The following is a 25,128-nucleotide window of genomic DNA, read 5'->3' on the forward strand; positions in this document are numbered from 1 at the left end:
TTTGCTGGGAAGGAAGACGAGAAGCAACCTGGATGCATGAGGCAGGTGGATCTTTGGGCTGCATCTGTTTCTACTATCATTCTGTCCTGACCATGCTCTCCTCAGCCCCCAAAACATACAGAAACAAAGTGCGTAAAACAAGCTAGTGAGTAAAGGAATCTGTGACTGCACTCACAAGACGACAAAAAGACCTGACTTGAATTTTCTTATAGATACCAAAGGGATTTGACAATTAAGTTACAAAGCACCATTTTGCATAAGCTTACAAGGAGCCTAAAGGAACTGACTATATGACTATTCGCACTACAATATTAAGATTTTATGTTGCCCTTTATTGATGCTGTAATGCAGAGCATACATTTGGTTTCTTAGACTGTAACTTCAGCAGACAACATTTTGCTTGTTGCTTTCAAAACCCTGCTACAGAGACAATTATCAGAGGAATTGCAGTTCAGGTCAAATAACCGTAACCAAAGCAAACTGCACTCCCAGCACAGTATCTGGCTGCAAGACCACATTTCTGATTCCTGAAAGACTTCATGAATTTATACAAATAGCCAGTAAGTTAAAAGAGACCACTAACTTCAACATGGCTTGCAGTTTTGTGCCATTTGAAGAGCAAATCTATCTGCAGAGAGGCCCAGTGTGTAATGAGAACAGCTTACCCTACAAGATGTGGAGCTGGTGGCAGTCACCATTTAATGTGGACGAAGAGCTGCTGGATTACACTACCTTGTTGAGCACACCGTGCGTGGTCCCCTACATGCTTAGAGCAGACCACTGCCTGCTGCCACCACCATCTTGTGTACAGCAGGATGCTGCACTACCTTCACCAGAAGTTATTACAAATTAAATATGTTTCTGGCCTCTGGGTCCATATCTGATGTACAATCATTCACTAACCTGGCTTGTTAGTTTGGACTGAGGTACTTGAAACCCCTTAATAAAAAATTTGGAAGAAAACACAGCCATATTCCTAAGATCAGGGTCATTTGACTTTGTTCAGGTATTTCTTGCAAAGTATCCTTGCCTTACTGCCCTCAACAACTGTTATTAGTAACAACTTATTTCTGTTTCAGCCCTTCTGAAGTCAAATGACATCACCTGAATGCTACAATATGCTGTCAAATAATGCGTAAGAAATTCTACACCTATCTAGCGCCAGGCATGACAGTCTTCCTTTCAAATAATGTCGGTATCAGAGACAATGCTGCAGATCACAGATGTAAAAATAGTTAAAGCCATACCCCAACTCATGTAACAGGGTTCCCAAACCACTTCCAAAAAAGGCTCTTTTGCCAAATTCTTTCTGCAACTCCAGCCATCAAAACTTATTTGGACTACTGTGCCAGACAGTGTTATTGTAATTGGAAACATTTGGGGACTGAAATGTGTGCTTCATGAATCCTTCAGAGGCCAGAGGCACCTCATAGCAGCGAGGGATGCTCAGAGTGCCTGCACCCTGGATCCAGCAGCAGCGTCCTTCCATAGGCTCTTAACGCCCGGGGGGGATGGAGAGCTCTGCCCTGAAATGGCAGTGGAAGCCCAGGCACGCTGAGGCTTTTTAACACTTTATGACATTGAAACAAAGGCTGATAAATACAACCCGTGAGGCCACTTAACACCTGCTTTAAATAGCAGAAGAAAGATTACCATGTGTATCTTGGACCTTTCTCCAATGTTGGCCCCTAGTGCAAATTTTTTTGGGCAAGATGGATGAGAAATAGGATTACATAGATGCATCATACTGCATTTTAATGGGGTCTGGGTCTGCTTCTGCAAGGTCCAGGGGTGAAGCTTCTAACCCTGTTGAATTTAAGTCAAGTTTTCACCAAAAGAATTATCTGAGAATTACAGACCCCCTCCATTCCCCTTCACTGCTTCCCTGAAAGAAAGAGAAACATACTTTTTTAAATTTCACACAAGAGCTTCTCACCTCCGAAGGATTTTTGTGTCAAGTACTGCAATACATTTGGTTTTAAACAATTCGACAATCAAAAGAAACACATCTATCACAGGCTTTCAAGTCTCCACCTCAGAGTGAGAAGGATATTCTTCCCTAAAGAAATTACTTTCAGACCCTTTATGAAGCACAACTTGTCCATTCAAGTAAGAGCGCTCACAGTCCTGCATCTGATCTCCCCCAACCACCATCAGCTGCAACAGCCCACAGGCTCTTCCCTCAGCACCTCTTCCTCTGATTTAAGGCCAGTAACAGAAATCAGCCTCTTATTTATCTCATACATGCACAGAATTAAAACCAGAAGCATCAACCAACTGAAGAGTGCAGTTTTAAAACAGTCTCCCATTCCTATGTTTTTGCGTCACGCTAACAGAAACAGGAACTCAGCTTCCTTCTGTAAACTTTGACTCGCAGAAAAACAACCCATTGCTGAAATTTGGAGCAAGAACTGCAGAGCGAACTGAGTGGCATATGTCTCTAAACCTTCATGGCAAGGTTGACAAACATGTTGAGGTTACCATTTCATAGCATTTTGATCCAAAGGGAATGTGCCTCTGCTTCTCAGCCACTCTAATGCAAACTTTAAATCACCTGCGGAGGCAGATTTGAGCCAACAGGTTGGGCTACTAATAGAAGTGGCTAAGGCATGAAAACACTGCCAGCTGGGGTGTGCACCTATTGCCAACTTGCCAACTACGTTGTGGGAATGCAAACTTCTGGGAGAGCTATGAAGCAGAAGTCTTACATTGCCACAAGATATGCCGGAGCTTGTTTGCGAAAGTCCTAAATCAAAGAGTTGGTGCTGAATTATAATCATTAACTCATGCTGAGAACAAAACTTACAGGGAATCTTTCTTATCATAAATTTGAATTCCTTTGACTTCGGTTTTCTCAATTTACTTTTCAATTTCCCCCGAGGAATCAAGAATAATCTCACATGACGAAATAAAACAAAACAAAAAAATCAAATCAAATGAACTGGAATAATACCTACAGATAATTATTACTTAAAACTCACTTTAAACTCACTATCCAAAAATATTAGTTTTCCCACTCTCTCTATTCTGGCTCAAAGTAAACATGAAAGCATGTAAGACTTTTTTTTTTTTTTTTTTTTAGAATATTTTAAAAGCACTCAGAGTCCTCTGTGGTGTTCTAGAGCAAAGAGCCAAAATTAGAGTCACTGTAAAAACAAAGCAGAAATTGTGTAATATTACATTTTTCCTGCCTTGTTTAGTTCCTTTATAAATGATTCAGCAAAGAAAGCCAGTTGAAAAACAAACAAAAAAGCATTAAAAAAGCAAAAAAACCTTACTTGTGTCAGACTGAGATTTCAGCATGCCTTCCATGTCCGTGGTGATTTTGGAGACCTGACTATAAAACTGTTGGACAGAATTTTTCAGGCCAGAAATATCAGTGGAATGAGATGCTATAGTTCCATTCATTTCACGGATGCAATTCCATAAGCTGCTCACGTGCTTATTCAGACCTTCTTTTATCTTCTGCAAGCTACCCGAGACAGAGTCCAGCTTGCCGCAAACTTTTTCAACATGTGAGACTCTGCTCTCAACATCCGAAACACCCTCCTGGATACCTTGGGTCTTTTCTTTGCACTTGCTAAAATCATTCAGGATATGGTCATTCAATTGTTCTAGTCTCTCTTTCACTTCACCACAGCAATTATCACTGGGATGAGCAGTTTGATTTGCAAATGTCCTCTGCATTTGATCGATTTTTCGGAAGACACCTCGTTGTGTTTTTCTACAGGTAGAATTGACACCCAGAAGCTGCTCCTTGCAGCTACTCAAGCCATCTTGAAGATTTTTCATGTCTTTATCCATGACGTTTAGACTATACCGGATTACACGTACGTCTCTCTGCATTTTCTGGATGTCACGTTGGTTACCCTTAATTAAGTTGAGTTTCTCATTAAGAGAGCTATTTAAAGACTGCAGGAGAACAGAGTTACTCTCTGTTTTCAAAAGCAAGTGATCGTATTTGTTGTTACAGTTTTCTAGCTCTTTCTGAAGGTCCTCTGTACCTTGTGATGCAGACTGACATTTCTGCCCACAGAGCTGTTCAAGCGACAGTAGTTTGTTCTTCAGGAAATTCATCTCTGCTGTAAACTGCTCATTTGCAAATCCTGCGTCACTGGGCAAGATGGGCCCAGGATTGATATACATTCCATCTGGGTCTGTGGTATTGGCGATCTCTAAAATAGTGCCACCTAGCCTATCTTCTAGTGCCCGCAGCTTTTGGTCAAACAAGTGTCTCAATTCATCTACCTCTGCAGCTATAGCACTGCGGAGAGTTTCCTCAATGTAAAAGCAGTGTTCTTCAGCGTTTCGTTCCGTAACGTTCATCCTTGCATCTAGCTCCTCCAACCTCTCACCAAACATGTCTTCTAGATCTGGTGTTGACAATCGACTGATTTCATTATCTATTCTGACGTTCAAGATCCTGTGTGCTTCCGCAACTCTGTCAATCTTCTTATCTAAATCTTTTATCTGTTGGTCAAAGTCATTTCTCTCACCCTCCTTGCAACAACTGGAGTTGTTTGATGGAATCTGAGTTCGGAGAGTATTTATTTCTTTTCTCAAGTCATTCTCTTTTCCTCTTATAACATCAATTATTCCTAAACAGCTATTTTGATTGTCATCACACTGCTGCTGGATATCCTGTAGTTTGTATTCACAGGAGTTCTTCAGATCTGCCATTTTCTTTTCAAATCCTTCCAGTATTTCCTGTCTGAGGGACTCAAATTTTGAGTCTATATATTCCTGATATATATTGTCACTGGGCATTGTTATTGTAGGTCCTTGTGCTGCCTCCTGCAGTTGTTTCAATTGTCCTTCATAGCCTTTTACTTTTCCATTCAGTTCCTCTAGCTTGTCATTCCTCATCTTCAATGCTTCTTTGACCTCAGCTAGCTCAGACTTTATGTCTTCCATTTCGAAATCAATAAACGGGTCTTTTTGATCTTTATTGCTGAGGAGTCCAGGCAGATGAATAGTGTCTGTTTCACCACCAACTGCACTATCAGGCTCTGGGCGGTCATAAAGATTGTTCAGCCAAGTGACCAACATCTTACTAGCATCTTCTTGGACAGTTAACTTTAGGTTTTCATTCACACCTGCCACAGAGGACTGAAGGTCAAGCACTGATTGTGTAAGCCTAAACAATTCGTCCTCAAGAAACTGCATTTTCTTCTCATATGGCGGCGGTTCCGGCGCTTCTGTTGGTTCCGCATCTGTTTCACGGAAATAACAAATCTGCATGTAAATATTCCCAGTGGTATCTGATGCTAATCAGCTGATGCTAATTTCACTTGTCTTAAAAGCCAAATAATGATTTAAATAGCATAATGCTTGTTCCCTTTTCTATTCTTGTTTTCAGTAGTTTATAACTAAAATGTTATCAAAACACTCCAAACAAAAAGTTTTAGCACATTGACCAATTCCTGCCAAGATACAATGGCAATAAATAAATAAATTAGCAAGCAGAACCCCCCTTCTTGTTCAGCAGTGAATCTAAGCTATAGCATATATAACTGACGATTACAGATCCATACACATCACAACACAATCACCTTAGAGCCACTGCATCTCCTATAACAATAATTTGGGAGGTGCTGCTCCTGAATTCCCATTGAAAACTTAAGTGGCAATAATTTATGTGCCTAAAGTGGGTTTGTGCTACAGTACCTGGCTGAACTGGGGTCCAAATGCATATACTGGATGGGGTTCTGCAAGATATTCCAGCTATCACACTTGCTTCAAAAATACCTATTTATTTGACACATATTTAAGTAGGCAATAAAAATGTGCATAAAAGCATTAAGCTTTACACATCCAAAATTGTGAGAGTAAAATAACACCAGTACTATCCTCACTGAATGAAAAAAAATAAAAGCAGACTTTCAGATGCAATGTACTTTTTACCTAGCACAAATCAATTAATGAATCTGAAACCACCCTTCCAATCCATTTGTCATTGGCAGCATCTCATTTGCAGAGCCACATACAATTCTGGATGTTCAGTTTCAAGCAAAACGTGTAACAATTGTAGAAAATCCAGAAGAAAGAAAGAAACATTATCAGAGGTCAAGAAAGTATAAACTGCAGGAAAAGTCAAAGTAATTTGTTATTTAGGCTAGAAGCAAGGAGAATGAAGAGTGATATTCTGAAAGATATCTGAAGACTGGTAGGGAATAAACTGTTTTCTGTATCTGCTACTGACGGGACAGAAGAATGGGCTTCAACTGGAGCAAGTGAAGGTGAGGCCTGATAGCTATACAGAAAGTGAAATGGCAAAAGACATTGTCTACATGAGCAGCAGAATTTCCACCACTGGAGGCTGGACAGACATAGCTGATCGTACCTTAGGGGATGGATTAACAGACCCCTTAAGATTCCTCTAGTCCTATTTTCAACAAAGCACCAGTAAGTCAAGATGCTGAGTGTGATCCCAAATAATCATCTAACATTGATCAAACCTGCAGCTAGACAACCAATTGTTTTAGTTTAACAAACATTTAATACCACTGTAACGTGTAGATCCACATGACCGTTTTTATTTGCATACTCCCATATATCTTTGCCATTATGCACAGAGGAGTACACTCTCTAAATACATTATGTATAATTCTAATTGGGCTTTTGCATGATACCTTTTAGGCAATGCATAATCCAAAGACCTTTGCACAGTGAAGGCATACTATTGCAGACATAAAAAAAGTAAATGAAGTTAAGAAGCAGAAGTGAAGAAGAAAATATATTTCTTTAAATAAGACAGAAAATAGACAAACAAATTGTTAGCATTAGAGTAACTCTTTCAGATGACAAGTGGTGTTAACAGTTACATCTTCAGACAAAAGAATTTTAGCACTGGTTCCAAGCATGCATGCTAGGTATACAGCGGGAAGCAACACTGACATAGAGTCTGAAGGACATGCAGTTGGAATTTTTCTTAGTTTTAACTGGATTTCAGCTTAAGGACATTACAAAGAAGACAGGAAGTCACAAATGTACTCTTCAAGACTGGCAGGGTAGCTGATTCCTTTAATAATAAAAAAGTATACACACACAGAGTGTAGCTATTACATATACACTGGTCTATTTTTGCATTGAATTACAGTTCTTTTAGGGTCAAAGCAGAAAGAAAATGTCTGGACATGAGCAGTGTGCAAGTTACTTAAAGGTATCAGCGTGTTTTGTTGTCATCTTTTGGAACTATTTTAGGTGGGCTAACAAAATACTTTAAAAGCTTGTTTTTAAAGCAGATATATAATCTATATGGTTTGAAACCATGTATTCAGTCCTAATCCATTCCACTACACAAAAAACACAAGTGGAAATCTGACTAAGTGCTGTATGTGACACTAATCTCCAATGATGTTGGGAAAAAGTCCTTCAGAGGGAAACATCTGTTCATCATTTTTTGTTAATGCAGAAAAGGCATAATACTGCAGTAACAGAATTCCTTCTTACCTTTTCAGGAGACAGCATCTTACAGAAACCAGCATCATTCATTCTTTAAGGGGTTTTGTTTTTCAGAAATCAAGACTTATCATTCCCTTACCCCATAGTATTAAGGCAGGCAACCTAACATGAATCTGTAAAATCTGCACAAGCCCTTGAACAAACAAAACACTGTGAAACTGCTAGGGAGCATTACATATCATTAAAATTAGTACCTGTTCTTTTTTAGTAATAGTTCCCCTCAAATAGGTCTTTTTTTGCTGAACATTGAAGAAACCACAAAAAAATCCTGTAAATTCTTACAAAAAACCCAACCTTAACACAAAGATTTTCCTGAACCATGAGTAGCCAGCTGGCATTTATGGCCAGTGTTCCACAGCCAGCCCTCTGTTATTCTTCAGGAAATTCCCTGTATCAAGACTGTTACTGCCTGACTATTATTTTCCCACCATGCAGCGTCTTCCATGTGGCTTTTGTACTGGCCAGGAGTTGAGTTTAATAGGAACCGTAATGGTTCTCACACTTAAAAGACAAAACAAGAAACCAGACATGATCATGCATACCAAAATTCAAACAAAAAGTTACCCAAGCCTTTCTTCACAACAGCTTTCGCTGGTGTTGTGGGACGACGAGCAGTGTTTGGCTTTTCTGCTGGGCCTTCTCTGCAGTCTTTCCCTTTGTACCCAGGACAACATCTCCATTCCAACTCTGTTACTGTCTTATATGCAACTGTGTACCGAGGTCTGAAACTCATTCGGTATCTGCCAAAACAGAAAGCATTTGAAACGATCTGTAACCTAATCTGCTATTTAGATTAAAGCTAAAAATAAACAAGGTGGTTTTTTTTTTAATTAAATCAATTATTTTAATCTATGATTCATTTTCTCCTTCAAACATCAAATGAACAAATGTTTCTGTCTAGGTTTTAAAGTTACCTGCACTCAACACAGTCATGTCAGGGAGAGCAAATATGGCCATAGAACAGGGGCTTTCATGTATGAGCACAGGGATAACATGCTGTGGAAAGTGAAGGTTCAACTCATCAGACACTGCTGAAAGTAACAGTGACCACCAGTGTATTTATAAATTCAACACCTTTTTCCTCTAACTACTTTTCTTTGCAAACCTGCCCACAGGGATGCTCTGGCAGCAGCTCTTCTGGACATCAAAAAATGTTTCTGCATGCTTTGTCCCACTTGACTTTCCACAGTCTCCACTTAAACTATTCCACGGAATCTGTATATATGGAGGACTCAAAACTAGGAGGGATATTTCAGGGAAGGACAAAACACTGGAAGTGTAAGTCAGATAAGGACATGAAAGAAGGAGTCAGATGAAAGGCTACAACCAATGAAGGAATCAACTCTTTCCTACTTCACTAGTTAAGTTGAAGAGGGTCTTGCAGACAAACCTATGCAGACGTTATGTACATACAACCTTAAGTTTCCCCGATTAATCACTCAGAAGTTAATAAATGGCAGACTGATTCTGGTTGTGCAACTTTAACCATAGACTTCTTCCGTAACTTTCCTTCAGTACACGTACCACATGTTCAGCTGCAGTCAGACACTATGGTATCCCACCAGACCATAAGCAGAGGCTGTGCTATTTTATAAAAACTAAATCAGTTTAAGGTACAGCTCATTTCAGGTTGATTGATGAGGGAAATAAGTAGAACAGGGATTTGCCACCCGGGCTCTATAAATTGGTATGCTTGGAACACATAGAAACAAAAAAAGTTACCCCAGTTTCTCACGTGAATTCCTTTCTCTGAATAAAATCAGTATCATACTACTAACCTCCCTACGGCATTTTCAAATCTTTTTTTTTTGTAGGATTATTTCAGATTAGAACAACATTTTGCATCCATTAATGAGCAACAGCCTCGCTTCACAGCTGAGGTGACCCTAAAGCAGAAATACCAGCAGAATAAACACAGGACAGCAGCGAAGGACTCAACAGGAGCTCTGCCACAGATTTCACTCATAGCCTGGCTGGGCTCACAGGGAGTGTATTTTGGGACAGGGAGAATACAGTACAGAATGGGCACCAGAAACAGCCATGCTATCACACAAAAATCAACGACATGTTTCATTTAACACTGTCTTGTATTAGTACGCAAAATTCCTTATTGTTTAAAAACAATCAGTAATCAGCTACCAAATAGAAAGAGTTAAATCTTACACTGTGAAAGTTTCTATTGAAAGTCACAGAGTAACAGTTTAACTGTTACTCTTCAAAGCTTCTCTTGCCATGCATGCAAATAATTGCTGAAATAATTCTGTATTTTTTTAATTCAGCATCTTTCACCTTCAAAGACGTATTTAATATAACATGCCACATCTGATAGCCATTTGCTGTCCCTTTTTAGTAAGCTGCTTTGCAAACTTGGGGCGTGGGGGTTAAAATGGTAACTACTAATTATGAATTTGTTGCTTTTCCAACCACATCTTTCCCAATAATGCCACAATATATTCTAATTTTTGCACTCAGGAAATACTTAGTGTTCCTCTGCATTATTACTTTATCTACGACTTCTCATTTAAGGGGGAAAAGTTACTTTGACTAGAGACAATGTAATTATTTTTTCCAACTATTTTTGGACCAAAGAGTAGTTTATTCCAATAAGCCTCTCTGGATTCCCTTCTCCTGTGAAGTTTCATAGGAAGGCAGGGGCAGGCTAGGCTGTCTATTAGCTGTTTGTAATTGCAGTGGTTTGCTGTGGTTGTCAGCTTTTCAGATTGTGACTTGCAGCATGCAAACTCAGAACAGGTTTCCAATCCTTTTTTACCTTTGCAACATCATATGTGAAACAGCTGTAGACTACACTCCAGCTCATAATTTCTTTTACAATTTTCACTGAAACATCTCCTGAACCCTGTTTATAAATGTGAAGTACAGACATCCCCAAGGTCAAGTGATTTAAAAATTAAACAGAGGAGTGCAATGTGGAGGGCACCATTGGGAAGGACAACATCCCGGCCACCCAGGAACTTCCTTTTCCTTCTCCCTTATCTAAAGTATTAAACCACATCTTGTGTAGGTAATTTGGGTTTGATTCCTTTCCTTCCAACTAGCTGCCAGAGTCAGAGGAACGACAGGATTAGCTAGATGCTTTAGTGTTTTGATGTGGTTTTGAGAGTCATTACAACCTCTCTCACAACCACAACATTACTGAAATGCAAACTTTGAACTTCCAGATCAATTTTCACATGCCGGAAATGGTCGTACATACTTTTCTCTGATTTCCATAAAACACTTAACTGCTCCGAACTTTGTGTGTGTTCCTCTCTGTACTTTCAGGGCTAAACTCCTTCCTGAAAATTACAGTATTTCAATTATCTTCAAACACCATTACACTTCTCTATTTTTTTCTAACAAAGTTTTAAGAATATAGCTGAAACAAATTTTATCAAAGGAATAAGAACTACTTTTATGCAAATTGTGGACTTCTCTGCTCAAATTACAGAACGAGGATTTTCCTTGTACCATTTCTGCCATTTCTATCATATTTTTGACAAATTTCTCTTCATATACCTTCTCTGTAGTTGTATCCATCAATTACACATCATAAGACACAAGTAAATACAAAAGAAGAATATAAAGAAATTAAAAGAAATGAAGTTTTGTATGGGCAAATTACAAAATTTTTCCGAAGTCCATCCCAAAAATAGAAAATAAGCAAATCTGACATTCTCGCTCTTTTTTATTTCATAGTTTCATGATCCTAATAGGCATAAAATGTTTTAATATGATTTAATACAAAAATTACTTGAAATGCAGAAAAATGCTCCCATTCTAAATGATAAAATATAAACATTGTGTATCTACAACTTTTTAAATGTTGTAGCGGTCTATTCCTTACAAATTCTTGCAAGTCTGAGAGCTCAAGCAAATACACGAATCGGATCTGTTTTGGTTTCAGCTATGGCACATCAAAACTAGACTAACCTGAATCCTAAACCACAATTCTCCTAGAGCAAAAATAAGCTAGAATCAAAATGCTTCAAAATCTGGCTGTAGAACAGCTTTCATATTTTACATCTTGAACTATGGTAACAAGACAGCTATACTCATAGTATGGTAACAAGACAGCTACACTCATGGATGGCTCAGAAATTAAATTGGGATTTACTTACCAAGAACTATTGTTCCTCTATACTGCCAGTCCAGCTGAATGAATCACACAGCTAGTCCCATTTACTTCAGCAAGGCTAGTCATGTAAGGCTGGGAAACAGGAACTTACCCTAACACTTTTCTAACTTGAATCCAGTCACATAAAAGTTTCTTAAAAATCACAGCTTCATTGCTACAGCTTCTCTTCCCATGATACGCTTCGTACAGAGTTGCGGAAGTTTCCCATGCAAGGAATGGTGTCACTGTGCCAGCACCATCCAGATGCACTGATAAATGACAGTCACCAGCATGCATCCAGCCCAAGGGAGATTCTCAATCATACAACAAGTTTTTTAAAGCCAGAACTTTGCTCACTCACTGGAATTCAGTGGAGGAGCTGGAGACTTCCAGGATTTTGCCAGGATATAACAGTGTAACAGCGCTGAACAGAATTATATTCTTGGTTACAGTTCTAACAAAACAAACCATAACTTTCTGCTAGGGACCGCATCCTGAGAATAATTTGTGATTCTACATATTTTAATGACATAGGACTGGGAGCTACTAGAATATATAAATCAGACATGTTTTTATTTACATTTGCAGTATTGTGAATCCAATTGCTTACTCACAGTCACAGCAAACACATAACATACAAACACAGACATACAAACATACAAAATGCACTCAGTGTAGCCGGAGAGATGAAATGTTGCTTCTCTGTGCAGCTGGGTAGAGTTATATGGTTAGAACATAACATGCCCAAGTTTCACATCTTTTATCTTGTAGGTGTGAATCCTCACAGTTACCTAGTGAGGCTATTTGGTCAAAAGCGTTCACAAAAGTTTTGTAAGTCTCTTAAAGAATTAAGGCTCCACTTTAATGCCTGTATATGCTGGAATCTAATTAAAAACTAGTAAAACATTAAATCTTCCTCCAGTTGACTTGAATTGACTTTGCTATTCAAGTAAGTGTTAATAAACACAATTATTTTCACAAGTGTCTCAAAGATATTTAAAAAAAAGTTTCTTATGTGGTTAAAAGTTACATACAACACACCAGCATTTATTGTGCCTAGTCACCCCATCCTCTTGTGGATTTCCAGCCCAAGATGATGGTCATATCCTTTTGGTGAATTGAGCTAAATCCTACAAATGAAATCATTCTTTTAGAAAGCATGAATGAAAGGTGATTTCAACAGTCTCTAATCTTTCCTCGCAACAGAGAAAATAAGAACAGCTGGTTTTTAGGAGTCTTTCCACAACAGGCTTAAAACTACCAACTCCTACTGCCTTCACCATGAATTCAACATGCTGATCAAATGAGAAAACACATTCAGAACACTAATGCAAATCTCCACTTTTAATATCTAAGTATTTCGCAGCTGAAATAAAGTCGTACAGCGTGGCAATAGCATTCAAATATTTCTCCTCTGTGAGAGAAAAGTATTTTCTTAGGAAAATGCTTAATTAAAAATCCATGTTTGCTGAAAATGCTAGACATTTTGACTAGGGAATGAGCTGTAATTTTCTCATGGTGCTAAACCACAGAAGGAAGCAGTTAGCACTGATATTTGGAATGTCACCTAATAGCGATAAAACAAATCAGAAACATTTGGATGAAATTGGTGGGAAAACATATGGCTCAGTTCTGTAACTAGATATTAACATTCAACCTTTTGGGAAATGCAACGAGATAAGTGCCACCACATCCTCACTGTGAGGAAAGGACTGCAGAATCAGCATATGTTTCTACATAAGCAGTGTATAAAGTGTTTATTCTGAGCACAAAACTTCAACATTGGTCCAAAATTCTGTAGTCACTGGAACAGGTCCCATAACTTCAGCAGCCTGCAAATCCCAGTCTTATTGAATAGAAGATAATGAATCTTCACTATTTAATGCTTTTATTGAATGTAGATCCATTCTTTGTAAATTATATAGTCTGCTCTTGCATATCCCAGTCATCCAAACCTCCAACATATTGCAATGGAAGTGCTGAAGCAGCACATAGACAGCCCCCAAAAATACTACCTAGAAGATGTAATTAAATGCAATCATATTTTGACCAAGCATTTTTTATTTTGTAGGTTGCAAAGGCTTCCACTGAAAGTATACCTAAGTTGGCCATTTATACTACACAGTTACTAAACTAGAACCGGTTGATCCCAAGTTTTCTGCTTCCCAAGAGTGCAGGCCTAATTGCAACCCCTACAAATGGTGGCAGAAATCCTAGTTCTGCTGAAATCATGGGGACTTTTAGTGACTGCCTGTAACACTGAGTTTTAGCACACCTGAATTGCAGGTACCTACCATGTAGGTATGGACAGGCACTAGTTGTCTGTATTTCCATTACGGCCCACAGAAATACAGTCAATATAGCCAGTAGAGTTGAAAGAGGGCTGCATCTCATCCTAAAGTCATTATTTACATCTGATTACCTAAAGAGCATGCTGGACACCACTGACTTGCATTTCAGTCACCACTACTGCAGGTGCCTAAGCTCCCATGCTCACATTCATCCCTCTGTACAGTAGACAACGGAAGTTAGGGTGAGTCGAATCCCACCTCTGGATTTTGTTCATTTATAACCTTGCTACTACACAGCAGCGTTGGCAGCTGGCTTGTGTTCCAGCCCACAGATGAGCTTAATTTGAGAAAAATATGTCTTAAGAGTTTATCCTAAGGCATCTACGGGCAAGCGGTGGAAAGATGTTTTGACAGGAATAGATTAGCCTACAGAAGTCTAGGTGTTCAGTGAAAGCAAGCTGTGGAGTTGGTAATAAATCCCAATTATACGTTGCAGCAAAAATCTATTTAAAAAGAATCTCAGTGAACCCCAAAATAGTTTTTGATTTTGATCTGGCATTAGAGACGCTAAGCTGCTTCTTACAGATGGACTTACAAAAGTCACATCTTTCCACTGCTACTCTTCCTTTAGCTGGCATTTTTGCTTTCCAAATTTATATAAAGAAGGTCAGTACATGTGTTTGCAGGCATTGGGGTCTGGGGAATTACTTTTTCTTAAAAAAAAATGCCACTGACTTTACCTACTAGCCCAATGCCTGGCCCAGTCACAGACATCTTAATTGAAGTTCCCAAAAGGCCATGGTCAGGTCTTTATGTAACATAATAATCAGGCCCTAATATACACATTATCAAAAGCAAGCAGAGAGTGTTTCAAAAGTGTTTGTGCTGGGAAAAACATAATTTTGAGGCACCCCTGTGGAATACATAAAGTTATGACAACTTCCACTAGCGCATATTACCAAGGAGGCTCAGCTTCTCTGGGCTCACACAGGCACACAAGGGTGGTTTTAACAAAGTTTGCACTAATGTCTAGCATGGCCAACATTTGCACCAGATCTATTCTGAGCTAAATCTTGAATAAAAAACTGCTACTGGCTGAGAGCATTAACAGGGACTGACGCTGAAGGAAAGCAAGAGAGCAAGTCAAAGCACTACGCATCTGCAGGAATGCAGCTGCCTGTTGTGTACATAACCAAGAAATCACCCATCCAGGTCACTGCAAAGAGCGCGTTAATATCAGACAATGAAAGCACTGCAATTTTACTAAATGTGTCATAAAATAGGAATGAGCGTTAGAGCCTAAGTACTTTTTCCAGTGTTTATTCTGTGCCTTCACACCACCTGGGAAGCAAGATGGGAGCAGAGACTGCCTTCCGCCTGGAAGAAATTGCCAGGCGGCAGAGACCTGGCACAGGTGACTTGTATTCCTCCCTCCTGCTACATCCTCAACATATACGCTCTCAGGACAGAGGCAGAAAAGTTGCTTTCCTCTACCCCTAAAGAACCCTGTCCCCTCAGCTATTGGTGCCAGGGAAGGAGCAGAGAATCGTGGTGCCCAAATCAACTCACTACAGCCTGGTCTCTCTCACATGGTTCTCTTTAATGCTGAACATTAGTTTAATACATCTGAGAGAATCTGGCTGAATTTTGGCTGATTTTACTGCAGAGTTTGGGATATTTCTTCAGTGAGAGGAGCAGAAGATTACAGGAACTGGTAGAAGACAAAAATGCTCAACTCTTCTCAGACAACACCACAGGGTTCCATTTGTAGCTCCCTTCAAAATCTCTAGAAGTGCCATTGTTCACTACTTATACAGTGAATTTTGATGTCACCCATCTCATTAGAATTATTCTGTCCAGAAAACTGAGATTCAAAATACAATTTTCTCTCTTGGAGAGAAATGCTTCTTCTTGGGAAGAAACAACCAAAGGACTGCACACTCTGAAACATGCCCCCATGTCTCATACGTTATTTCTAGTTGTTGTGTATATATATCCATACACACCCACCCCCCGATCTAACTACTCTCTCTCTCTCAGCTGCCAAGGATTTTATTTTGAAAAAGCTGACCACTGAAGTCCTGTAGGAAATGCCCAAAAAATAAGTTTCAGGTCTAAAATTTTAATACTCTTAATGTTCATGAGTTACCACTGCTGAAAGCCAGGTAGGCATCCTTTTCTTATGAGCAGAGAAACCAAGACACAGGATGCATTTAAGTAACTTACAGCCACAGTCTGTGGCAAGGCTCAAAGCAGAGCTTCGGTCTTGCGATTTACAGTCTTGAATTATTTTACATGGTTGCTTCCTTCCATTTTGTCACAAGATAAACCTATGCCAGTCAACCACATGCTGACAGATGAACAGTAAGCTACTAAAAACCCAGTAAATAAAACGGGGTAGGAGAACCCTGAAATTACAGTTCTTTCAAAAGGATTTCAGAAAAAATTCTGTAGAGCAGCACTGTGATGTAGTCTAACAGTGATGGAACAGGAGTGACTTTGCAACAGGTTACGTGTTAACAACATCCTCACCTGCCTCTTCCAGCAGCAGGGACCAAGTTTCTCACCTTACACCAGTGGAAAGGTCAAGTGAGGATGCAGAGCACTGCTCCTGATAAAGTTGCCTCAGAAACTGAGCACCAGTAATATCTCTCCTGCCTCTCTGCCCATGAAATAAGCTTATTTTTAGGATCATTCCAAGAAAGAGCTAGTGCTGATAGATTATTTGACAACATACACAGATAGAATAGATAACCAATACTGTCATGAATGCAAGAGCTAACCTGTGGGATTAGCTGGGACCCCAACTTTCAGAATAAAATGCAGCATTGTTTTGAAAGCTGATACTTTGCAAGACACCAGGTCAAAAGTGAACCAGAAGGGAGAGGAAAGATGAGATGTGAATGCAAAAAAGTCAGATGGGAATAATAATCTGCAACGTGTAAAACTGGCACTGCCCACTTTCTAACACTGCAGAATGTTCCTTGGTTACTTGGGTGATTTATGACAAAAGGTCAGCAGCTCCCTAAAATTAAAAACTTGTTGTTTTGGCAACAGTTTGGTGCTTAACTGAAGAGGCCCCAGACCTCCAGGTCACACATTTCTCAAACCAGAAAAGCATAAAAACTCTGATTATTTACTTTAATGTGCACTGAGGAGACGTTTGTAATTTCTTTTAATTATTGCAACAAACTCAAGTGATGTGTGAAATGAAAATTCCCTGTCCGGTTCACAGAGAAGACTGTTGGGTTCAGTGCGTGGAGACAGAAACGCGCAATTTGAAGCTCAGGGAGACAGCCAGGAAAGCTTACCACACCCAGCAGGCACTCAAAGATTTTCAAACAAGCAGTCCAGGAAACTGAAGTACGTTCTGAAGTTTTTTAAGTTTCCTTACTGTTTTCAATGCACAATCCCTTAGGCTAACCTCCCTATATAGTCAGCTAGCTGGAACCTGTACAAAGAAATTCTGCTTCATACAAAATACACTAAGTAGGAAAAAAAAAATCCTGAAGACCTTTCTAGATATTTGGAGGGGAAACATTAAATAGCGCTCACTTTCCCTTCAAGTTTTTGTGCATCCTGGAAGTTTTTCTTATGAGATATGCATTGCTAGAAGCCAGTGGCAAACACAGGCTCTCATCTGTGCTGACTTGTATGTCTTAGGTTTGATCCTGCCTGGTGCTGAGCACTCTGACACTGGTCTGTATGCTTAATTTCTAGCAACTGAACAGTCTCAGAGAAAACCACATTGGGACTGTTGAAGGGTTGAAAATGACATGTGGATTTCCTACATGTTCCTAGACTGGGGATGACGTGCTGCACCCAGGTCGTTCTGGGGTTTCCAGGAAATGGTAAACCGATGAAGCCATTTAACTTGAACTGGAAGTCTGATATGCTGTTTTTCAGTAATAAAATTTCCACTTTTACTCATTATTTTATTAATAAACATTGAATACTGCTTATTAAAAGCTGTGTGTTACTCATAAATACAGTCATCTATCCTGATATTTATGACTGCAGAAAACTAGCAGTAACAGCCTCTAAAGTTATTTCAATCTTTTGCCTTATATCTTCCTCTTGGCAATGATTAAAACTGTGATTAGTTTGGCAGCGGGCTTATTTACGGTCATTTGAAAGTATTAAATGACAAGAAATCGGAAAATATTGCTCAATGAGAGATTTGGATAGACTTGCTAATTTAATTATTGATTCATTCATCATTTTCTTGACCATTTTCTAAGTATACACAACATAGCGAAATAACGGGTTTGCTTATTATACATTTATCATTAGTGTCAAGATGAGAAGCTCATACTAAATCATGAAATCCACTCCCCACAAGCTAAGGACAGGTGACCTGACTCGTTACATACTTGAGCACACAAATATCTTTACTCACATAAGCAAAATTAATAGGGGCTGGTACTTGAATTAGGGGATCTGATATAACATCCTTTCTTCGAGTCCCTGAGCAACCTGATCTAACTTTGAAGCTGGCTCTGCTGTTGGCTGGGGGCTACAGGGGGATTACATGACCTCCAGAGGTTCTTCCCAATCTAAATCTTTTTCTACTTGATTCACTGCCTCGTATGGGGAAGTCCCATTTGCCAGTTCTGTAGCAAAGATGGAAAGCCAGAAAACATCCCTCTGCTTCAGTTCACTTCAGACTTTAAAATTAAAACCTTACTAGTGAAAGCGGCTTTTCCCAAAAATGCTGGGCCATAAATTGGAGCACCTATGGTACAGCCAGGTGTCCCAACATACTCTACAGCACAAGAGGCAAAACAAACAACTGGTGTAACAACATCCTACCCTGAAGTGGCTACATTGACCAGAGGATGTCCAAGAGAAGCCACCACCCTAAAGAGCATGTAGGATCTAGCCAGAAGGGCCATACATTTTTCTTTTACAATCAGATGATGCTATTAATTACAAATTGCTAATAATGCTAATTAAGTTACTAGACCATTCATAAGAAAGCTAGGAAAGGAAATTCACAACAGAAGAAGTCGGGAGGGGTCAGTTATTTATGAAGCAATATTAGATTTCAAAACATACAAGTTCTTTTTAGTGGGTAAAAACACAAATATTTTTGTATCTTTCAGTCCAATGACCCCCTAATAACAAAGTTCCTCCCTCCTTTGCTAGTCAGTCTTAAGAAAAATAAATCAGGAGCCCCCCATACTTCAAAGGGAACATACTTCAAAGGGCCCTTCTGCTTTTTCTTTCTACTCCCTCTCTTCCTATCTTGTAAGCAGCCACACTTCAACTCACATTTATCCTTGACACCTTAATCAGCCAAGGCATTCACTAACTCTTCAGTGAGGAAATGCACTATCAAGCCCAAATACCTATAAAACAGTTAAACAATGAAGTGTAATAATTTCCTGATTTTCAACTTAACATTTCAGGAAATAAACTCTGTAGCCAAACTGAAATTACAGCTAATGCTCTTAGAAGTGCAGTCATTCCAACAGTGGGGTTTTTTTTCCTAGACAAATATTTTAATGGTTCTAAAGGGTAGATAAAAAGGTTCATGCATGCATATGATTTTTAGGCTTAATCACCAGAGCCTTCTATTTCAAAAAAAAAAAAAAAAAACCAGTGCTGACTATAATCTGTATCTGCAATACACACTCTTTTGTATGTGAAGAACATGTGGAATTCAGAACTACACTGTATGTTTAAGGCAGTGAAGCGCTCCTGTATAAAATGCAGTGAGCTTTTTAATTTAATTGTTATGCATAACCTAGACTGTACCTAAACACCAGAAGGGCTCTTTAAACCTAGTCTTCAACTGATTTAAATCAACAGTAAATCCACTGACTGGTTAAAAAAAGCCCTAATAGTACTTAAGTACTAATAAAACCCATACATTTATGATACAGTTAAACTCTTTGATTTGGATCTCACTGTCCCCACTGTCTGCAGCAGAATGAGCTCTTAGATGACCCATGGGTATCAGAAGGAGACTGCACAGGGACTGTAGTTTATTCCAATGAATATCTGCTATTTAGTTAATTTTTAACTTCTCTATGTAAGTGTATAAAGGAAAAAAGAGAATAATTCCAGAAAGGTCCTCACAGTCATTTCTTTGTTGCTTTTATAGCTCTTTCCTGTCCTATTTTTGTCAACATTAGCTAACAACCATATATGAACACATTTTGTTATTCAGACCACTACTCCTACTGAACTAAACAATACTTTTCACAGGAATGAAGTTATTCCCGTTCACAGGGGTTTGCAGGATTTGAACCGCGCATTTCAAACGCTTTGAATTTGTTCCTTTATTACTCTGCTACTAAGAGAATGTGTATACCAGCGACAGAAAGAAAAATAAAAGTCATAGCCTATAAACAAGAGAGTTTTGAAGGCAATAATATTTCAAGATTTTGATATTCCAGCTGCTTTCAGTGTTAATCAGCTGGTGCTGTGATAGGTACTTAAAATATTTTATGTTAATAAGAAGGAATTATTTTGCAGTTGCCATTACAGTTATGAAGAAAATAACAGTGATGTTCACCAAAGAAAGTCCAACTGAGGAAACACAGGCTTATGGTAAGTATCTAATTCCATTCTCAAAAGAACAAAAAAACCCCATGAGATTGGCCACAGCAGGCGAGACCAAATGTCTGTTTAGCCCCATATTCTCTCTCTGACAGCAGCCAACACCAGATGTTTAGGAGAAGCACAAGGACAGACAATGCCATTTCACAGAACCAGAGTAATCTGGAAGGGATGAGACTTCTGGAGGTCATCCAGTCCAGCCCCCTGCTCGAGCTGGGCTTCCCCTTCTGACTCCTGCCAAAGATCTCACCAACTCAAGCAGTTCTCGGTTCAAGAATTTCCTGAGCTAGAAGCAATGCTTTTGCGCTTTCTTCATTATCTACTAGCAGATTGTCCACGAAAATCCTAATTTACTGCCTCTGAAATCCCTTATCTTAATGCTTAGTGATTTATGTGTTCAAAGAGCTCAGTTTCAACCCTTCCTCACCCCTCCGTAGCTCCACTACTGAGACTCTGCACAACAGAGGGCACACCCCATTACACAGCCCGTAAGCTCAGTAAGAAGTCTAAAATGGCCAGTTCAACGCTCAAAGAGAAACAGGGGCAATTACACAAGACGGTGTTACTCAGCTGTCTGCTGCCTTTGTTATTTCCCTCAAATTCCAGTGTTTAGATATTCCAATAGAGAAAAGCTATTTTTTTAACAAAAATAACAACCCAAACAAAGAGAAAATAGTGCGTTTGAATGCCAAATGCCCAACACCTACTGTCACAGACCCCGGCGTGGCAGCGCCATCAACATCTGCAGTCTATTTCAGTAGCACCCAGGACCTAGCAGCATCAGTCTCATCCTCACTGTTTCATGTCAAAATGAAAAGTAGTTATTCTTTGTTGTAAAATAATCCTCACCATCACCTCAGTCCAACTCTAAGCCCAATCCCACGAAAATCTATGGGTGCCCTTCCACTGACTTCTGGGGGAGCTGAAATGGTTTCACAGAGTGCTTATCGCCTACAGTTTTCAAACTGAAGTGTGCAAATATTACTGCTTTTCGAGTGGGGAAACTGAGGAAAGGGCATTTGCCTATCCTGAAGATAGGTGAGATACAGCTGTTCCCTGACTCCTGCTGTGCCTGAGGGCTCTCACAGCCTTGCTACGGCACACCGTACTGTAGGTGGTCACTCTACAGACTACCATGTGGTCACACTCAATAGCATGAAGCTCAAAATCAAACAAGTAACTTTGTATTACCCCCTGTAAAAATCTCTGCGCTGGCTGCTCTCCTTGCTGGACAACTGAGAGGGATATACAGATTGTAAATGCGCTGGCTCATGTCCCTGGCTCTCCCTTGCTGTTATGCACCGATCCAGCAACACAGAGCAACCATAAAACTGGTTTTGAGCGCCGCCGTACCCTGGCAAACCTGAACTGGGGTGCGTAGGTGTGCTCCCAGCAGGTGCTGGTGCTCCCAGCGCCCATGGAAAAAGCCGCCTGCGTGCTTACCGCCTCCCTGCAAGCCCCACCACGCCGTGCAGCGCGGCGTTGACGAGGGGTGCCAGGGCAGCTCCCTTTCAACTGTGCGCAGCGGACTGGCTGTACGGACCAACAAGGCGCTCAATCTGGCTCTAATTAGCTTCGGCAGCCTTATGTTTGCAATAAGAGAGAGCGCTTTGTTCAGGGCATGCAGGGGGCCAGAAGGCGGTACGTGCCCTCCTGCCCCGGCTGTGCGCTTTTTTTGGGGTGTTCGGGGCATGCAGGGAGCCAGAAGGCGGTACGTGCCCTCCTGCCCCGACTGTGCGCTTTTTTTGGGGTGTTCAGGGCATGCAGGGGGCCAGAAGGCGGTACGTGCCCTCCTGCCCCGACCGTGCTCTTTTTTGGGGTGTCACGAACGGCCCGAGGGCAGCTGCAGCGCCCGCTTCTCCGCCGGGGCTTGGCAGGGGGTGGCCAAGCGCTTGCCCTCCCCAGGTCGCCTCCTAGGCTACTTACACCGGGGTGGGCTGGCAGGGGAACTGGTTCCAGGCGCATTTGTACTGGGCCTGGACGTAGCTCTCCGTCCCGTCCAGCACCGAGCAGCTCACGTTCCTGTTCACTATGTAGGCGCACCAGTTCCTGGGGGGGCGGAAAGAGAACGGCCCGTCAGGGCATGAGGGGGCCCACACACCGCCCCAGCCCGCCCGCCCCGACACCCCCGGCTGCCCCGGCACCCCCGGCTGCCCCGGCCCGCCCGCCTCAGCCCGCCCCGGCTCGCCCCGCCGCCGGCGGCGGCTCCCGCAGCCCCCCCGGGCCGGGCGGTACTCACTTGCTGCGGGAGCCCGGCCGGGTGTACCGCAGGTGCGGGGTGGCGTGGCTGAGCCCGGCGCCCAGGGCGAGGAGCAGCGGCAGCGCCCAGCCCGAGGGCGCCGCGGGCCCCGGGCACAGCTCCATGGGGGGGGGACGGGAGGGCGGCAGCGGGCGAGCGGGGAGGGCCGGTGCCTCTCCGCGGGCTCTCTCCGTCCGTCTGTCCCTCCGTCCGTCCCGCCCGCCCTCGCCCGCTCCCAGCTCCCTCACTGACGCAAATCCCCCCCACCCCGTTTCCGCCCTCCACGGCGGCTCCGCACCCCCCTCCGGCCGAGGCGCCGCTCCCCTCCACCCCCGCCCGCCCGGCCCCGGCCCCGGCCCCGGCCCCGGCCCTTGCCCCGGCCCCGCTCGCTCCCGGCCCCCCGCCCCGCTCTAGCCCCCCGGCCGAGGAGGAGCGGCGGCTGCGTGCGGGCGGAGGGGCAGCCGCCGGCCCCACATGGCGCCCGGCCGCCATGAGCGGGGCCCCCCGGGGCAGCCCTCGCTCCCGGTCCCCCTGCCCGAGCCGGCCGGCGGCCGCTCCCGAGCGTGTTTTTCGCACTGGAAGGCTGATGGGGGGAGAGCGCCGGGCCCCTGGGGAAGAGCAGGGCGGATGGGGGGCCACGCCCGGGCAGGGGACCCTCCCCAGAGGCCGGGGTCCTGGGACAGAGGGGCAGCCCCCAAACCGCAGGCAAGCGGGGCAGTGGGTTCGCCTTCAGGTGGGGCTGGCTCAGGCAAGATGGACTCCCGGTGCGTGTGAGGGAGGTTTTGGTGGGCTTGCGGCCGTGCGGCGGCCCCATGGTCCCGCTCGACACCAGCACCTTGCCTCGGTCACCTCGCGTGGCCCAAGGGCTCGTCCCGACTGCTGGGCCTGGGGGGGCTGCTGGTGGTTGCCCCTGTGAGCGGTGTACGGCGGGCCATTATTTGTAAGGAGAACTCTTCGCTGGGCAGAGAGAGCAATGGTTATTCAGATTCACTGAGGCGTTAAAACCTAACTCGGGCACCTTGACTGGGTGACCTGCCCGTGCAAGGCTGGCTGTGGTGGGTCCCACCATGGTCCAGACCCCAGGGAGGCCCCTCTGTCCTCCTCAGCTCCTGCTCTTTTGAAGCAATTGCTTTGGATTCAGGCAAAACTGACCAAAGCGTCGAGGCTGGGCCAGGGCAGGCTGCTCCTGCCAGAGGGAAGGCCAGGAAGGGAAAGCGCGCTGCTTGGGTGGAGAAGAGGCTGGGAGGGAGATTTGGGAGCCATGCCGGCTGCTGAGCCTGACCAGGCCCAACCCTGCCCACGTGCTCCTGGGCCTCCCGTGGCCACGGCAGCCACTCAGGCTTTCGAGGTCTTGCATGCAGGCAAAGCAGGCAGCAGGGCCAGGCCCTGTCTTCTGCTGTAGGCAGCAGCCTGCCCGAGCTGAACCTGGACCTCATCATCTGCCCCGACCTGCTGAAACAGGCAGGTCTCATCTGCCAGTCTTACAGTCGATCTCACCCGACGACTTCACTCTGCCTCCCAGTCTGACAGGGAAATAAGCTTTAAATGCTGAGGTCAAATTACGCTTTCAGACTGCTTTTCAGTAATCATTTCACTGGAAACTTACACTAAAGCTTTCCGCCCCAAAGAGAAATGCGTCCCGTTGCAGATGAGTAGGAACACTTCTCTGGTGATAAGTAGCAATGGGAAAATAAGCGGTTATTACTGTCACTTCAGTCTGTCCCGTTTCACTTGAAAAAATGGCACCCTCCTAACGCTCTGCAGCTGCTTTGGAAGGGGTAGCACCTCACTGTCTAAGAAATTATGCTTCAGGCAAAGCTTAAACAATTTGCCGTGCCACTGTTTACATTTGCAAGAGTGCGCCATTCAGGCATCATTATTTGTGCCAGCAGAAATTATTTGGAGTTTCTCCAGCCTGAAGAAAGCAAGACTACAGTTCAGTCCCTAAAAAGCAACGAAGAAGGCTTGCTCTTCCTTTTTTCCCTCCTTATCCAATCAAGGAACTCATTAAGTTGGTCCTTTTCCAAAAGTGATGAGCAACATGGAAGAGCTGTACATTGTCCCACAAAGGGAAAGTCATTAAGTAATGAAAGACTGAGGTCATGCCTGTCTTGAGAATGACTGCATAGTACAAAAATGAATAAGCTGATTTAAACAAAATGAGCATGAAGCAACAGTATGTTTCTATATGCAAAGCACTGAGGTTACACCTTGGTGAAGGGAGGTAAAGCAGACGTTACCTGATTTGCCATGAGGGCACCTTTCTAACTGCAGACTCAGTTGCATGATCAAACACAGCTTGGGGGCACCGTTAGAAGGAGAGTCATTACAGCCTGTTGCTTACCCCATGGATATGGCAGATAATGAGTCAGGAGTTGCCTGCAACTCCAGGAGTCTGTCCTTGGAAAAATGCTTGCTCACTCAAGAACTGTGCAAGGAAGTCTCTTTCCTGT

The 25,128-nt window shown here is 42.6% G+C and overlaps 1 protein-coding gene across 1 annotated transcript in view; it reads right to left on the reverse strand.

The window, feature by feature from the left end:
- The window catches only part of EMILIN2 (elastin microfibril interfacer 2), a 34,151-nt gene extending 11,351 nt beyond the window's left edge, over positions 1 to 22,800 (reverse strand). The window contains exons 1-4 of the mRNA XM_075706129.1: positions 22,676 to 22,800; positions 22,363 to 22,485; positions 8,029 to 8,204; positions 3,279 to 5,213 (exon numbers count right to left, since the gene is read on the reverse strand). Of these exons, the coding sequence (XP_075562244.1) occupies positions 3,279 to 5,213; positions 8,029 to 8,204; positions 22,363 to 22,485; positions 22,676 to 22,800 (2,359 nt within the window). The remainder of the gene's footprint in view (positions 1 to 3,278; positions 5,214 to 8,028; positions 8,205 to 22,362; positions 22,486 to 22,675) is intronic.
- Between the last annotated feature and the right edge of the window lie 2,328 nt (positions 22,801 to 25,128).

Source organism: Pelecanus crispus, chromosome 2 (genome assembly GCF_030463565.1).
Source record: "Pelecanus crispus isolate bPelCri1 chromosome 2, bPelCri1.pri, whole genome shotgun sequence".
In the NCBI taxonomy this organism is placed as follows: domain Eukaryota; kingdom Metazoa; phylum Chordata; class Aves; order Pelecaniformes; family Pelecanidae; genus Pelecanus; species Pelecanus crispus.